General features: G+C 38.5%; 1 protein-coding gene across 1 annotated transcript in view; it reads left to right on the plus strand.

The window, feature by feature from the left end:
- The window catches only part of ARHGAP15 (Rho GTPase activating protein 15), a gene marked incomplete at its 3' end in the record, with an annotated part of 621352 nt that overhangs the window by 553349 nt on the left and 51203 nt on the right, over positions 1 to 16800 (plus strand). Inside the window, exon 13 of the mRNA XM_082841317.1 lies at positions 9032 to 9137. Coding sequence (XP_082697443.1) covers positions 9032 to 9137 — 106 coding nt within the window. The remainder of the gene's footprint in view (positions 1 to 9031; positions 9138 to 16800) is intronic.

The following is a 16800-nucleotide window of genomic DNA, read 5'->3' on the forward strand; positions in this document are numbered from 1 at the left end:
TTTTAAACAAATTTGTTGGCAGAACCTTCGACTTCATTGTAACTTACTGGAACAGAATCTGGAAAAACTCACAATCGAACAAAGTAAACTACATCGTACTCCTTATGAGAACACATTTCCAAGCAAAGGATTTCAGGCAACAAATGGCATACGTGTTTTGAGTATTACAAATCAAGCATCAGAAATTTCATCTAATCTACTGGTAAATATTCTATTGACAAGGTCAAGAAGAGAGAAAACTCCGGCCCCCAAGACGGAAGAGAGAATAAGCATTAAAAAAAAGTGGACGGTTTATCAACTTCAATTTCTAAAGGACTGTGCAGTCCCTTTATAGGATGTAGAGGAAAGTCCCCTAACTCTACTGAAAGTATGTCCATATGTGTGTGATTCTTCAAAGATTATGTTAAGGATGTTAATGAAAAAGGTGGCTAATAATTTCAAGAAACCATAAAGAAAGAGAGAGAGGGAGAGGAAAGCAAGCTGTGGCAAAAAACCTGGGCTCAGCAACTTTCTGGGGGAAACGGTGAAATGTGACTATGTGATTTATAATGAGAAAAGGTATCTACAACATACAATTTTCTACCTAGCTGCAAATAATAATTCATAGTGATGTCCCTTCCAGATAAAAGACCTTTGCTATGTAGGACCCATGTGGTAAAATGATCATGATAAATGTCAGACCAGTGCAGGTAACGGCTTTACAAACCATTAAGATTAGCTGGCTCTTTTTTCCGATGATAACGGTAACCATGCTGTGACTCTATGTGGTAATAATATCTCAGTCCTGATAAATGCCAGAGCCAGGCAGAGGTGTTTATCATTCCCAGTTCAGAAATGCTGACTAAAGTTACCACATGTTGCCTGTTTTTCTTCTTTTACAATACTCTCACAATTAAAAAAAAAAAAAAAAGCTGAATCATACAATTATTTTATTCCCCATTTCTTAAAGGAGTTTGATGCTTGTGCTGTTAACTCTCCCCTGCTCTCAATGTCACTGTGCAGCCATGTCGAATGAACTGGCTGGAGAAACAGTTCACCTCATACTAACCACTATCTCTTCTTGAGAGGTGTTTTGTTCCAAATGAATAGTTATGGATAAAGTTGAATATGCTTCTTCAAAAAATATTTTTAACCCAAAAGACAGGGAAAAATATTTCTTCGTTCACATTTTTCTTAATTGTGTGACAGATCCTAGTTGTTTTCAAGTGTGATTTTTTTTAATCCCCTATAAATTTAATTTGTCTACCAGTGGAAAGAGTTAGACACATTAAAACTTTAAATCTGGAGAAGTATTTGTAGGATTGCCACCCTCATGAAAATGTACAAAGATAATGCTTAATGTAAATAGCTACTTGAGTATTTGAAAAGAATTACTGGTTTATGGTTAGAAAGATGTCAAATGTCTCAAAACGATAAGCCTGTTTTTTTTAAAGGCTTATAAAACCAGATATGCACGGATAAATATAGTTTAAAGAAAATTCTCAAAGGAGAACTAAATAAACTAGTGAGCTTTATTTTCTCAGCACACACTCTCACCTGAGGATGAATTAGTATCATTTGTAAGTTACAGAAATGTGCTTGGCCACCATGACACTTGCAGAATTACTTTGAAAACAAGAAATTTTAGCGAGGATACTACGATCATGCTTTTCCTGTGAAGATTGCTGCCACTACCTTACTCTTTGATTCAGACAAAGAGCGGCATTGCTGCAAAACTGAGGAAATTTGTTTTAAGAGACAGTTCCAGGTTGGTGAATTTTAGAAAATGTTACCATCCCCAAATTGATTGCACCAAAGGAATAATACAAGTTATTAACAGTTACTTAGAGCCTAAAACTTGAATACATTTTCCAAACTTGCCCTCAGTGTGAGGTCAATACACCAGAAGTCCCTAGGATAACATAGATACAGTTACATGAAAAAGAAAAGGTGATTAAATTACTTTCTTGAATGTATTTGGGGATATACAAAGAAGTTAAGAATAATGATTCGAAGACCTTCAGAAATCGATTAGAAAAAATTTTACATTTGTGACTTGGTATTAATTGCATTTCTCAATTATTTTGAATTTTTTGGTATAAGGAACTAACACCCAAGAAGCATTTTGAGTTTAACAATTATCTTAGAGGATTCCTTCAGTCAAAAGAAAGATACAAACTCCACTGATAACTATATAATGATATGTCTTAAGTTTAAACATCTCTGGGACACATTTTGTATCTTATCTGCCCCTCTAGGCTGTAAAATGACAGTAGATAGGGATCAACTTTGTGTTTGCCACACGCTGCACGTTGGTCTTAATAAACATTTTTTTCTTCAACCGTGTGTACATATATATGTTTAATACTCTAAAAATTATTTAACAAAAAGGTATTTTTTTCTTTTCAATAATTTTCTAGTTGGTATTGCCAGAGACTAGGAGTAGAGGTGAAAAGAAACAGAAGTCAGCCTTAACAAAACTAAGTTTGCCCCTAACAGCATGCTGTAGATGACCTAGCTCCACCTGCACAAGGACCAGAAATGGCCTCTGGAAATGATGCAAAACTGGCCAGGATGCTGAAACTTTCCTCACAGGTTGAGGAATCCATGGACTTATGTCAATCAGTTGGCCAGAGAATTTTTGTTACTGACATTTATTAGCTATGGAGAGTTATTTTTAAAATTCTTCCTAAAAGGGAAAAATTGTTCAAAAATCAGACAGCACATTAATATCTCCTGGAAGTAGAAACAAAGAATACAACAGAAATCTGGTGTACCAGTGAGGGGATTAGATCTAATATGCAGGTGATCCCTACTAGAGAAAGTAGATTCAGTTCCGGCTGCATCTTTCCTGCCCTGTGTTCTCAAGTTGAACTGCCTTGACATAGATTATCAGTACCTAAAATCAAACTTACCAGGTAACTGCAGACATTAGGAATGTGTCTTCCTTTTAACTAAAAATAAAAAAATGGCTCTTCAGTTTGGATGGGGCAAGGGGAGCAGACTCTTGAAAAATTGCCAATTGCCAACTCCAGATTAGCCTGAAGTCCATTGTTCTTCCTTTTTATGATGCAATGGCACACCTATTTATAATACACTATGTCTACTTATGAATTAGAACCAAACACTCTTTCATAATGGACAGCATTCTAAGTATTTATGGCTTCGTATGATTTGGGAAATGGCCTTGAACTATGAACAATCATGTGTCAGGGCAGATAGGATGATTCAAAAGAAAGATTTTAATGGGAAGGGTACTTACATTCAATAAGCACTTATAATATGTGCATTTATGTACATTGAAACATTTAATTCAACAAATGGGTTGTGCGTGTGCACGTTTAAATAAGGAACTGGAAGCATCGAAATTCAAGCAACTTGTCCCAAATCATAACTGCAGAGCAAGAATTCTAACTTAGTTCTTTCAGACTCCTTCATGATATACCACTTCTCTTAATTTATAACAGGGATTTAAAGCCTCTATTTGTATCCATTTGTAAGTCTTGAATTTGCTCCCCTCCCCCTCAGTGTTCCTCCCTGAATTCAACGTAAATTATTTAAAGAAAGTTATCAAGCAATTGTTGTCATGCCTTGGATGATTCCTCAACACCCAATTCGAATTTTATAATTAAAAATCATGTCCTCAAAGATTTGCATCCAGTTGTATGGTACACTAAAAAAATAAAATGTTCTCTGAAGATAATCATTCCTCCTGTAAGCCAGGACAGTCTCTAACTGAATTCTGAACTGGTGATGATACAAAGAATAGAAAGTGGATAGAAACTAAACTGCTTTCTTCCAAATATAGCCCTGACGTATAAGTGACTACCATTTTTTTCATACAGGATGCACTATACATTCCAGAGTAACTTTCAGAAGCAGAACAGCTGTGATATTGCTGACCTCCTCAGAACAAAGGGGTACAGTTGTCCTTTAAGAATTACAGACAAATAGAAAGAATAGTACTACTGATACATTGGTTACTGGGAGAATCTGGTCTTTTCTTCCCCTGGGTGAACCTACATAACAAAGCAGAATTAATTTTGAAATATGATTTAACATGTGACTATAAATAAGTTAAGAATAATAAATGCATAGATGATAAGGCCGGAAAAGTGTCCAGGGGTCACCAGGTCCAGGGTTTTGCACTGCACAGAACTCTTTCCATCGTTGTATAACTTTCTCTTATCTCTGCAAAAAAAGGCATTCGGTTGTAAATGTCCTTGTTTTAGTAGCAACATTTCATGCAGATAAATGCAAATGCATCATAAACCATATTTTTAAAAATGTGTCCTCAAAACCATGAATCAGAGGAAAACTGTAAAGCCACATCCTTACCATAACATTAAAGGCTATTTCACATCGTGTAGGAGCTGTTACTTCTCTAACTGGCCTGGAGTTGTTTTTGAAGAAGCTCATTTACAAAAGAGTTTAATGTAGTTTGAGAATATGGGGCCAGGTGAGTGAGGAATAGGCATTAGTAAAAAACAGTTTACTATCTCAATATGTACATGTACACTGTGCATATTTTTACATAGACATTTTTGCTACTATTGGGTAGCAAGAATGAAGCACTACAGAAAGATTTTGTATGCAATGTGGGTTCAAAGCTCAGAGATTGGAGAGGCTATTGGGATCTGGGTGGGAACTAAAACGGACGTATTAGAGAACATAGAGTAGATACAAAAATAAATTATAAGGGAATGAAGGTAGGAGCAAATGTGAGTGAAAAAGGAAAGAATCATGGAGGTTTTTTTTAATTACTGGCAAGATTTTGTATAAGTCTCTTAGTATACAGTTTACCTAAGAGGTTCTCTAATTCTCCATGTAGAAAAGGTTCATTTCCCCCCTTTTAGACATAATGTAAAAGAGTCAGAGATATCTCAAAGTCTTCTCGGAACTCTCAATACTTCACAAGAATGAGAAACCATATGCTGAAGGAGAAATATTAATAGAAAATGCTGTCTTTCAGATGCTCACTGAATCAGTTGAAGACAGTTGACGCATCTGTAGTAAACTGTGTCTGAATCTTAGCTCATTAACCACTGCTGTATTATGTATGCTGATTCCAACTCCTAATATGACACATCAATAAACCAGATCAGAAAAGGTGTCATTTTGATTTTAATGTATCCAATTGTACTTTTAGATGTTCCTCTACTTAGAAGTGTTTGTGTTATTTCCTGATTTTACAAGCTATGGAAGAGTGGGTATGGTATTGATTTGAAGGGGAAACCACTGCTTTCCTATAACCTTTTCAAAGATTTTGTTCTGATTATGTTGTAAGAACAATAAATTGCTCCTCCTTGATAATATTTCAGCCCTCTCTAAGCCATTGTCCAGTACCCCCTCCACTACTTAAGTGTAACCCAGCCACAAATATGTATATACCACCATTCATTCCAGTTCCTCAATTATGTGTGAAAGCAGAGGAAGAGAGAAAAATGTTTCTATAAAGTATTCTTCGTGTAGGATGTTTCTTACAAGCAGATATGGGAACCACCATGTACTTTTATAAGAATTCTTGCATGGAACTGAGCTGCTCATCAATCAGTCTCTCTGCCCACCACAAGTTATTTAGTGTGCTGTAAAATGTCAGGCTACCATAGCAAGTGTATCGTCACCCACTGGCACCAACTCAGTTCAAGTATTAGAAACTACATTTTGAACGCTCACTGCAACCAGGTAGTATGCTCATTGCTGAAGATAAAAGGTGAACCATACCCAGCATGGGCCTCAAAAGAGGTGGCGGGGGGGCAGGGGTGAACACTTATGGAGTACCTACTTTTTACTAGTCATCGTTAGGTTCATTACATACTATCTTGTTCAATCCATAAAATTGGCCTCAGACATTTTTCAAAGAAAATAAGAAACTTGTCCAAGACCACACAGCTAATAAAAAGCTGTTACAGAATTCAAACCAAGGTCTGTCTGTTCCAATCTGTGTTCATGTCTTTCCTTTGTTCACTAATTCTTTCTTTATTCATTTAACCCACTATATACCAGTATAAGAGCTGCCTCAGTTTGTGGGAAAATTCTCAGTTTAATAGGAAAAATTGAACGGCATTCAAGCCATGAAAATACCATGCAGAATGTTATCTACATAGAATGTCCTAAGTGCAATGGAACATAGAACAGGGACTTTGTCTGGGGAAGGTCATAATTCTTTTACCTAGTGGTTAAACAGACAAACTAAAGTTTTAATTCCTGCCCAGGCACCATGGCAGTGACCTTGCACATTCAAGTATTTCCAGTTAAGCAACGCCAGCCTTTCTTAAACCTACCCAAACTGGGGCATATTTCCCTAAAACTGAGGTTTGCTGGATATAGCCATTTAGACCACTCTCCATTTATTGTCTGTCAGGCTTAGATTATGGCCACTACTCCTATAGTCCTCAATGTCAACAGATCCCTTTTTTGGAGACTCTGACATTGACCTAATCATAACCATGGCCAGAGACTTCAGTGAAATTAGAAAGGTGTCCTCTCCTTCCTTTCCCTCCTCTCCCTCACCTCTCCTAATTTCATCTTAATTGCTTGAATCAAGTAGTTCAGCAGATCCTTAGGTAAATTCAACTACTAGCATCATGCCAAACTATGCAGAATATACCCATCTCATAAATATATAAATGTATGTATATGTACCTGTTTATGTATATGATCATTGGTGTGTTGCATTAGCTTCAGATGGCTAGATACAAGGTATCCAAGTATCCCTAAGTGCTCTGTCCTGAATGTACTGTACCAATTTCACTGTCATCTTTATTGACTTTGTTTTCCTTCTTTTTCTGAGTTCCTCATATCCTATAGGCTCCAACTGGTCCTGTGAAGCATACATTGTCTTACCACCATTAAGCTACAAGGTGGCTTTCTACTCTTTGGCAGAAAGATTAGATCTGCTGTCTGCTGTGATGTTGCAACTGGCTTTTCTGTTTTTCTCTCTCTTTTTCTCTCCCCTTTGTCTCTTTCATTTGCAGTTGTCCAATCCGTATTATTCCGGAACTCTTCTAAGAGTAAGTGCAGTTTTGAAAGCTCAGACTGTGGGAGGCATTATTTATAGACCTCTGTGGTTTCAGGAAGAAGAAGAAACGCTTCCAAGCAGAGTTCTACTAGGAAGACTGCCCCCACCCTACTTTAGCCAAATACTATCTTCTGCAGGATATTTTCCTGTAATTCCTTATAAAAAGTTTCTTTTGCAAAAGTGTATTTAAAAAAAGGAAAACAAAACACCCTGCCAGTTTCTACACTAACTCTTTCTTGCCCCACTGTATAAAGTTTATATACCTAATAACAGGTGATTATGAACTGGGCTTTTGGAAGCACACTGTATTAGGAAGTACGTTTGGTTTAGAGACCCACCTTCAAAGGCTTCAGTACACAAGGACTTATTATGTTAAAGAAACTCAGAGACCAACAGTGCAGGACTGGTCTGACTGCTCCACAGATTCAGGGAAGCTCTTTATACTGTGTGTCCCACTCTGCATAGCCTCAGTTCTCAAGGTCATCTCATGGCACAACCATGCCATCTACATTCTGAGGAGCAGAAAGACCAAAGGACCACAAAGATAAATTAGCCTCCTGCACACAGCCTCATAACACTTTGCCTTCTCATTGGCTGCACTCTGTCATACGGTCATTCCAGCTGCCAAGCAAGGAAGCTAGGATGAAGGATGTGGCCATCCCTTCAACAGCGGGATTGTCTAGCTAAAGAAGAAGAGAATGGATATTGCGTGGGTGGGTGCCTTACATGTTATTCTCTTATCTATCATCTTTTCCAGCAGTGGCCTCTTTAGAATCATCAGGAGCTCTGTGCTAGAAGTTAAAGTATAGAAAGGAAAGGCACCTGAGTCAGTGTATCTAAGGAGTTTAAGTTTGAGAAGTAATTATAATTCTGGGCCCTGGTTAAAACTATGGTAAGATAAATTCTCTAGTGTACTAAGTAACTCAGTTCTTCTTATGCCACCCATGCCCAGAAAGGCAAAAAGAAACAAAATGAAGGAAAACAACCAATATGGTATGTAGTTTTGAACAACTTCCTATTGTTTTAAAATGTATATGACCAAAAAATTAAAAATCAATAAAAAATACAAATTAAAAAATAAAACAAAATGTATATGAATAAGTATTATGCTTTCAAATTTATTTGCACTTTTTTGTTTTACAGCAAAAGCAAAATATATTCGGGAGAAAAGATAGCATAGAACTAATTTTAAAAATTCTTTACTTCTCCACAAAATCAAGCAAAATAATAGAATGTTGGTAATTGAATGAGAATATATGTCCTTGTGTGTTTGTTTTATATTGTTGCTGTAACAAATTGTCGCAAACTCAGTGGCTTCAAACCATAAGAATTTATTATCTTACGTTCCTGAAGACCAGAAGTGTGAAGTCAGTTTCACTGGGCAAAAATCAAGGTGCTGGCAGGCCTGTGTCCCTTCTGGAGGCTCTCTTCCCTCAGTTTTTCTGGTTTTTAGAGGCTCTCTTTACTCCTTGGCCCATGGTCCTTTATCACATAGCCAAATCTCCTTTCGTTTTCATTGTCATATCCCCTCTCTCTCCGACTCTGACCCTCCTGCTACCCTCTTAGCCACCTTTGTGATTACATTGGGCCTCCCAGATAATCCAGAATAATCTCCCCATCTCAGAATCCCTAATTTAATCACATTTGCAAAGTCCCTTTTTCCATGGAAGGTAACATTCACAGGTTCCAGAGATTAGGACAGAGACATCTTTGGAAGGCCATTATTTACCCTGCCACAACTTGTAAAATAGTAAAGCATTTATGAAAACGGATGTAATACCTGATCTTAATAAGAAGATCGTGTCAGAGCCACACTGTTGCTGCTTTCATTTTCCCATGATCTAATTCAGAGTCAAAGTAAAGAAACTTCATGATCCTGATTTCAAGTATAACTATTCCCTTTGGCTGCTAATTAGAACTTTAAGTTGCTCAGACTTAGTCCAGAATTCTCCTAAGAAAATTCCCTCATGCACCTAAGAAATATCATTCTTTTCTAACCTTCCTTTTTAATTTCTTTTTTTTTTTTTCCAGAAAAGCAAGACAATAACACAAGAATTGAAACTATAAAGTCTCTTGTACAAAAACTCCCTCCACCAAATCGTGACACCATGAAAGTCCTCTTTGGACACCTAACTAAGTAAGTTGCAAAGTTTCTGGTTGTTCTGTCACAGTCTCATTTCCTAAATGAGCAATATTTAATTTCAAATCTCTAATACAAGAATTTCCGAATGCATCGATCTCAGATTTCCCTCTCCAGCTGATCTGCGTCTTCCTGCAGAAGCCGGGGAATGTACTAGAGGTAGGAAGGGGAACCTACAAAAGCAACTTTTAAAATACTTTTTTTTTTCTGGCTTTTCAACAAGTAGATGTTTGCTGATTGATTGTCAGAACTGTAGCCAGAGCCCTGGGATGGGCTGGGTTTACTTTGTTACTTAGTATAATGGCAAGAGCCTGAAATGATTCAGACGTGAGTTCAAAACCTAGCCTCACCACGTACCAAGAGTGATGACCACAAATAAGTTACTTAAACTCTCTGATATCCAATTCCTTCGTCTGTAAGACATTGATTCACATTGATAAGGTGCCATCCATGTAAACAGCTAAAAGAAGAGTATTTCTGGAAGAAAAAAAGACAGTGTAAAGACCCAGAGGCCGCACAGAGCTTGATGTATTTGCAAAGCAGAAAGCAGGCCAGGCGGGCTAGAGCCTAATGGACAAGGGGCATGGTGGTGGAGTTGAGGTCATAGATGTTGGACCAGTGTAAGATCACATAGGTTCTCGTGGGCCACAGTGAGAGAGTGGAATTCCATTCTAAATACAGTGAAGAGCCATAAAGAGTGCTAAATTGAGGGATATACAAGATCACCCTGGCTGACAGGTGGAGAATGATTTGCAAAAGTGAAAGCAGGGAAACCTATATGGAGGAGACCATAGTAGTCCAGGCAAGAAGTAATGGTGACTTCAGTGGAGGCCTTAAAGAGGTATTTTGATGATGGATCAGATTGTATTTGCTGATGGTTGGGGTGCAGTGGGGAAGGGAAAGGAGAAATTAAGTGTGCCTGTTAGGGTCTGGGTTTGGGCAAGTGGAGAAATGGTAGTGCGGCACAGATGGGTAAAACTGGAGGAGGAACGGGCTGAATAGGAAGAGCCGACTGGAGAACTTCATTCTGGACATGTTAAGTTTGAAATGACTGTTCCTCATTTGCCTTCTGTTAACACCTTCTTCAGATAATGCAAAGTGCAATACAAGTGATGAGGTTGTAGCTTTCACCATATGCATATAGTAATGTTGAAGCCTGACAGAGTTTCAAATAGATTGGGCCGTTTTGCTTTTGTGAGATTAAATCTCTTTAATCACCCATGCCTTAGGTTGAGTCATTCCTACAGCTTATTCAACTCATCCCCTACATGATTTTTAATTGTAAATGTAATGTGCAGAATTGCACACACACAAAATTTAAGCAACTGTCGTGCATGTAAGTCAAATTTGCTTACTAGTCACTCTTAGCCTGCTGAGCAGAAGCAACAAACATTTTTGTATCTACCCTTCCAGACCTGTTCCTAAGGACATACATACCTCTGTGTGGTTGTTTATTGCATTAGAGTATATCATTCTGCACATATTGTTCTTCTACTGTTTTGCAACTCATGGACAGCTTTCCATTTCATGGCATAGTACTCCATGGTATGGATGGTCCATAATTCACTTCACCGGGCACTGCGTTAGGGAACATGTTTCAATCTAATTCATCATATTTGCTTCTTACTTATTTTACTCCCACAGAGGAACCTATGTCAAAGTTCAGAACATCCCTTATTGTTAGAATGCCCCTTTTTGTCACCTCCACATTACTGGCTTCAGTGGGAAACCCAGTGTGGTTAAGTGAAAGGATCTTGGGCTTCAAGAAAATAAAGAGAGAAAGCTAGAGTCAAATTCTTGTTCTATACTTTATACTCCCTTCATGATCTCGAGCACATAAAATCAGATTAAATAATATCAACCGTATCTTGTGGTTATGAGAATTAAATGAGATAATGCATATAAAAAGCCTGGCACAAGGTAAGCATTCCTCAAATGTTAATTCTTTTCCCTTAGGATCCAGACCCACCATGAAAGGGGTTTCAAGTTACAACTAAATACTGGAGTGCTTATCTCAGTAACTTTAACTGGACAAAGTCGTAAAACAAATGGAAAAGTGTACTCTTTAATGCTGTGCAATACCTAGTCTCAGAGATCTAGAGAAATATCCATTACTCAGTCTCAATTATTCCTTTTTTTTTTCCAACTGAAAGAACAGCTATAAAATGAAGAAACTGAGAATCAGCTAAATCCTACTTTGAAAAAAACACACACAGATGAGAATCTATCCAATTAAAAACCTTCAAAGGATGAGAATCTTCCACCTTCATGCCAGCAATCCCAGTATTAACAATTAGTGCCTGATCATGTTTCTTATATCTAAATTAATTTCCTAATTTTGTTAGAACTTTCAGTTGAGATGGAAATAGATGTTTTTAACTAAGATTTAAGATCAGATGATTATGTCACCTTCACAGCATTCACATGATAAGATTTTTCATTACAGATGGAGAAAAAAGTGTTATTTGCTAGCCACCCGCCTTTCTTGAGTGGTGTGACCATATTCCACCCTGCAATGATTTATAAACGGGGTTTAATTATGCAGAAGTGTGTGCACATGATTATATCTTGTTAAGCATTTCTTGTTAAGTTTTTGATAAACAGCCAATCGTGGCATGTCATCAAAGCTTGAGAAGGCTAAATAAGAAGATTGTTTAACGAGAATTTAAATGTATTCATCTTTGAAAGAATCATTAGAATGTTTTCCTTAGTCTTGATGCATTTGGTAGTTCTTCAGAAAATCTACCATCAACACTTGTATGTAGTGTTTATTCCAAATTGCTGCAAATATATATATATTTTGAAGTTTGTTTAGTAAGGGTCAGGGAATGTAATGAAGTGCCAAAAATTCCACTTGACCTGCGTTGTACTCTGTAGCCAACAGAATAGAAGTCCATTTTTGCAAAGCTCTGAGTTAAACATTCCCTTGAAAGCAGAGCAACTACCAGCTGAGAAAGCTTAATACAGCACAGTTGGGCTAGAAGGTGGATGCAAGTGCTGTCCACAAAAGCCAGAATTTTTAAAGGATTGTGATTATATTAAGCATAAGATTACACAATAGCTGCACAGACTGAATAGTCTCAGAGTCCAGAGTCCTCATTCTCGATCAAACTCAAGGTGAAGTATGTGCTTCTGCTGTGATAGATTGAGACCAGGAATTCAGAATACACTATCATCTCAAAATGCCATCAGCCAGAAACCTTTATTAATAGGCACTTTCACCAATTGACATTACAGTGATAAGCACTAGAAGGTCCTGTGACAGCTCTGAATCATCATATAAATGGCAAGTTCTATCTCTGTTAAAATATAAGTGTCGAATGCATGTTCTTTCAGCCTGCTTCTTTGGAAAGGCAGGCAGGCAAAGTGAAGATGAAGTTAATGGGAAGGAAGACCTAGAAAGATAAGGGTTGCTTGCTGATGGGTAGTGGTTGGACGTTGAGAGCCAGGCAAAGAGGTTATATAAGAAATAGAGGACCATTGAGACTTTATCTGCTGGACATTTGCATGATGTGCTCTGTGTTTATGAAAGAGTATTCTGACAATAGAGTGCAGGGTGAACGAGATAGAAGGAGAAAAAAAACCTAAGAGGCCACATGGGAGTTGTAGTTGGTTTGGAGTGATGAACATAAAATGGAAAGCAATGGTCCAAATCCTGAGACTTTTCAAAGGAAAATTCCATACAATTTTTATTTCTCTCATTTCTTTATCCCCCTTATCCAGTCAGCCATGGGAATAAGTCTGCGGTTTCAGTGCTGAGTAATTGTAAAAATAGTTCCTCTGGTAGCAAGTTAAAAAACAAAAGGAGACAGTGTTTAGAAGGGTGCACTTTTTTCTCTGTTTTGAAATGCAGACAGGGGAAAGAGGAAGATTAAGATGAGGGTATAGAAGACTAATGAAATAAAGTAAACCCCATTTTGTCAGGTGTGAATTGAATCAAGCCCTCTAGATCTGCTGGTGGGGATGTTCCAACCAGCATGGTATGAAGCCACATACGTAATATAGCTCAAGAATGAAAACCTTTCCAATCTTCATGCCTTTTGAGCCAATCATCTTAATTGCTAGGACCCTATCCTAAGTAATGCTGGGGGATGAGGCCACTTTATGCAGATAAAATTTTACTATTTTCACTGGGAGAAACTTGGAAACAACCTAAGTGTTCAGAGATAGGGGAAGGTTATATAGAACATGGTACATCATATCGGCTTCATAAAATGTGGTTCACAGCTAATTGTTTTCTTAATTAGGGAAATGCTTGTATTAAGTTAAATAAAGTCAGGGATACAATATTTTATATATTTAAGGAGAGTATAAATATGTGGGAAAGTTGTGCATCTAGAAAAGACTGTAAAGCTATTTGCTGAGATGTTAATATTTCTTAGAGTTGTTGAACAATGAAAGTTTTTTTTTTAATTAATTTATTTATTTATGGCTGTGTTGGGTCTTCGTTTCTGTGCGAGGGCTTTCTCTAGTTGTGGCAAGCGGGGGCCACTCTTCATCGCGGTGCGCGGGCCTCTCACTACCGCTGCCTCTCTTGTTCTCTGAGGAGCACAGGCTCCAGACACGCAGGCTCAGTAATTGTGGCTCACGGGCCCAGTTGCTCCGCGGCATGTGGGATCTTCCTGGACCAGGGCTTGAACCGTGTCCCCTGCATTGGTAGGCAGATTCTCAACCACTGCGCCACCAGGGAAGCCCGAAGGTTTTTTTCTCTTTGTGTCTCTTTTTCTCTCCTAACAATGGGATAGAAAGAGATATTGAGGTTAAGAGAACCGGTAAAGAGAACAGGCTTTGGAGTTAAGCAGAATTGAATGTGAGCCTTGGCCCTGCCACTTACTGGGCATGTAACTTAGAACTGACCTAACTCTAAGCTTCCTTCTTCTCATCTGCAAAACAGGGATCATAATAGGACCTATTTCTGTGGTGAGGAGTAAAGGAATTATCCTTTTAAGGAGTCTAGCACAATACCTAGCACATAGTTGGTTCTAGTTAAGCATCAGACATCAACATGTCTTATTTTTATAGTGAGAGAAATATAAAATTATTTCTAATGAAATAAATATAGGAAGAATTGCAGAGGCTGGGTTGCCAAATTTCCTGGCTTCCAGAAAATTCTTTACCCCACCACAGAATCTTTTGCCAAAACCTGAGTTTCTATACTGGCCTGACTCAGCCAGTTTCCCCTAGTCCCAGTGAGGCTGTTTTCACATGTTTGACAAACCACGTGACGCCTCCATGTGTTGCCCAGTCCCTGTGTGAATTCTCCTGCCCAATTCTGTACTGTCACCAGCTCTCCATCAACCTGATCTGAATCTTGTCCCGTGTTCTCAAATCCAACTATTTTCACCTTCAGAGTTGTAGCTTGCTGATAAGAAAGTCTGGTCCGCTTGACTTCTAGGCAGGCGTGGGAACACTGGAGAAGGACACAGGTCCTCCTCTGCTTCCTGCCCAGAGCCTCCCATCACAGCAGTTTCCTAGGGACGGTTCTCTTCTTGTTGTCTAACTTATCAGAATGGTTCTCACAGTGAGAATTTCCTACCAGGCAGAACAGCACACTGGCCACGTGGAAGCCTGGTAAGTGAGGTAATTTGGAGCTGGTAGGGCCTTACCCTATGCCTCAAATCCCCAGTGTAAACACTCCTAGAATTTTATCAGCTACATATCCACCTAGAATGGACACTGACCTTTTCAAGTTCTAGAATTCCTGTTGCCGTTCCTATAAGTAAGCTGTCCTAGCTATTGCTGAAGTCTTTTCTCACATTTTTATTTCCGGGATAAAAGTAATACATGAGAATTACAGAAAACTTAGAAGATAAATACAAAAATATTTTTCCCCCAGCTAAATTGAACTTGTTATCCAGATTTACTTTGTGGCATGCGTTTTGGAAGCCAAAACAATCTCAAATGTTTGATGGTGGGTGGGGGGAGGATATAAAAGAACATTCAATCCCACATAGGTATATATTGTCCAGAGAAAGTCAAAATGTCTTAGAGATGGGTGGCTTTTAGAGGTGACATAAAATAATGTCGTTCGTTGATTTTCAAGAATAGCCTTGGAAGAATATATTTGCTGCAGATTTTAGATGCAAATAAACATTCTTATAGGAGACTTGCACTTTGTAAAATAGGCTGAAAGGAGAGCACTGACGCTAAGAAAATCGTCCAGCTGTTCATAGAATTCCAAGGTGAATAGACAAGTCTCATGGAAGCATGCCAGTTGAATGCCTCATTGAAAGGCGAAACTGTTGAGCTGTGGCTATTTTGTGAGAGTAAACCGATATTTAAAGCTTCTCTGTGGTCTTCATGGATGTTAAATAAATACTCTACAAAAGCATGTCAGAGGCAACTCAAATGATGATGACTTAGAAATATAGGGGTTGTATGAGGAAACAATGGTGAGGAAATAATTCATCCGCTCTGTCTTTAAAATGGCATTGTGAGCGTTTCTGATATTTTGTGGGGAGGGGGGTGAGACATGGCCAGAGAGGGACTGGAAAGCCCATGAGCCCGCACCCTTCTCTCTGGTCAAGAGCAATGGCTGGTGAGGCTCTGCCTCCCGTCAGGCCTCTGAAGGCTCAGCTCTGGGGTGCTTTGGAGCAGGCTGTGTTTTTCTGTGCTGCCTTCTGGCATTCCACCCTTTTTCTGTACACTTTGGTCTCTCACCCAGCCACAACACCTGATATCCAATGACTTGCAGGCCATGGGTGTTTTTACTGGAAAATAAAGAACCTTAGCAAATTGTTATTTTCCCTTTTTCTCTTTTCTTTTTTTTTTTTTTTTTTCCCTGAGAAACAGGGGCTGCAAGTTGTTTGAAATAAGCCAGAAGCCTAATAGCTCCTTTGCTTGTGTATTTGAAATGGCACCCTAATCACTTTGAAGAGCTAATGTACTTCCTATGGGCCTGAAATTTCTCAACTGGACTCCCGTGGCAGAATTTGGCCTGTAGTTAAGAAAATTAATTACTCTGATAGTGAGGATGAAGCAATAGTTCCCAACTCCCTGTAGTAATCATTAAAATGTCATCTACTTAGGAGACATCTTGGCATGGGATTTATAAGGTTTGTGAGCTGGGGACTAAGTTCAATGATCCTTCCAGTGGTGGATCCTTGTTCTAGAGGAAGGCTTTGGGAGTTAAGGTTTTTAAGATGGGAGTGAAATTACTTTAGATCTTTTGATTTAACATTTGAATGTTAACAGTTAACCACTGAATAATAAAAAACAAAACAAAACTTAAAATGGCTACTGACCATTTATCACTGTCTTCTCTATTGTTAGCGGTGGCTCACCTTATGGGGGTATTTCCCTCATAAGAGGTAAATTTTTTAATTTGCCTCACCCTTCTCCACTGTGAATCTTGGCCTTTCACCTAACGGGAAGAACCAGGGATTTGGAATCAGAAGACATAGGCTCAAGTCCCAACCTCAGCCCTTAGAAACTGTACAACATTAGGAAAACCTTTCATGCCTCTAACCCTCCCTTTTGCTTATATGTGAAATGGGTCAAATAAATTCACACTTGAGAAAATATTTGTTAACTGTGAAGTCCTATCCACCCATTCCTTTAGGAAGTCTTAAATGAGTGCCTACTGTACTCCAGGCACTGGACCAGATCAGAGGTTGGCAACCTATGGCCATGGGCCACATCCAGCCTGCTGCCTACTTTT

Source organism: Leucopleurus acutus, assembly GCF_964270905.1.
Source record: "Leucopleurus acutus genome assembly, chromosome: 6".
Classification (NCBI taxonomy): domain Eukaryota; kingdom Metazoa; phylum Chordata; class Mammalia; order Artiodactyla; family Delphinidae; genus Leucopleurus; species Leucopleurus acutus.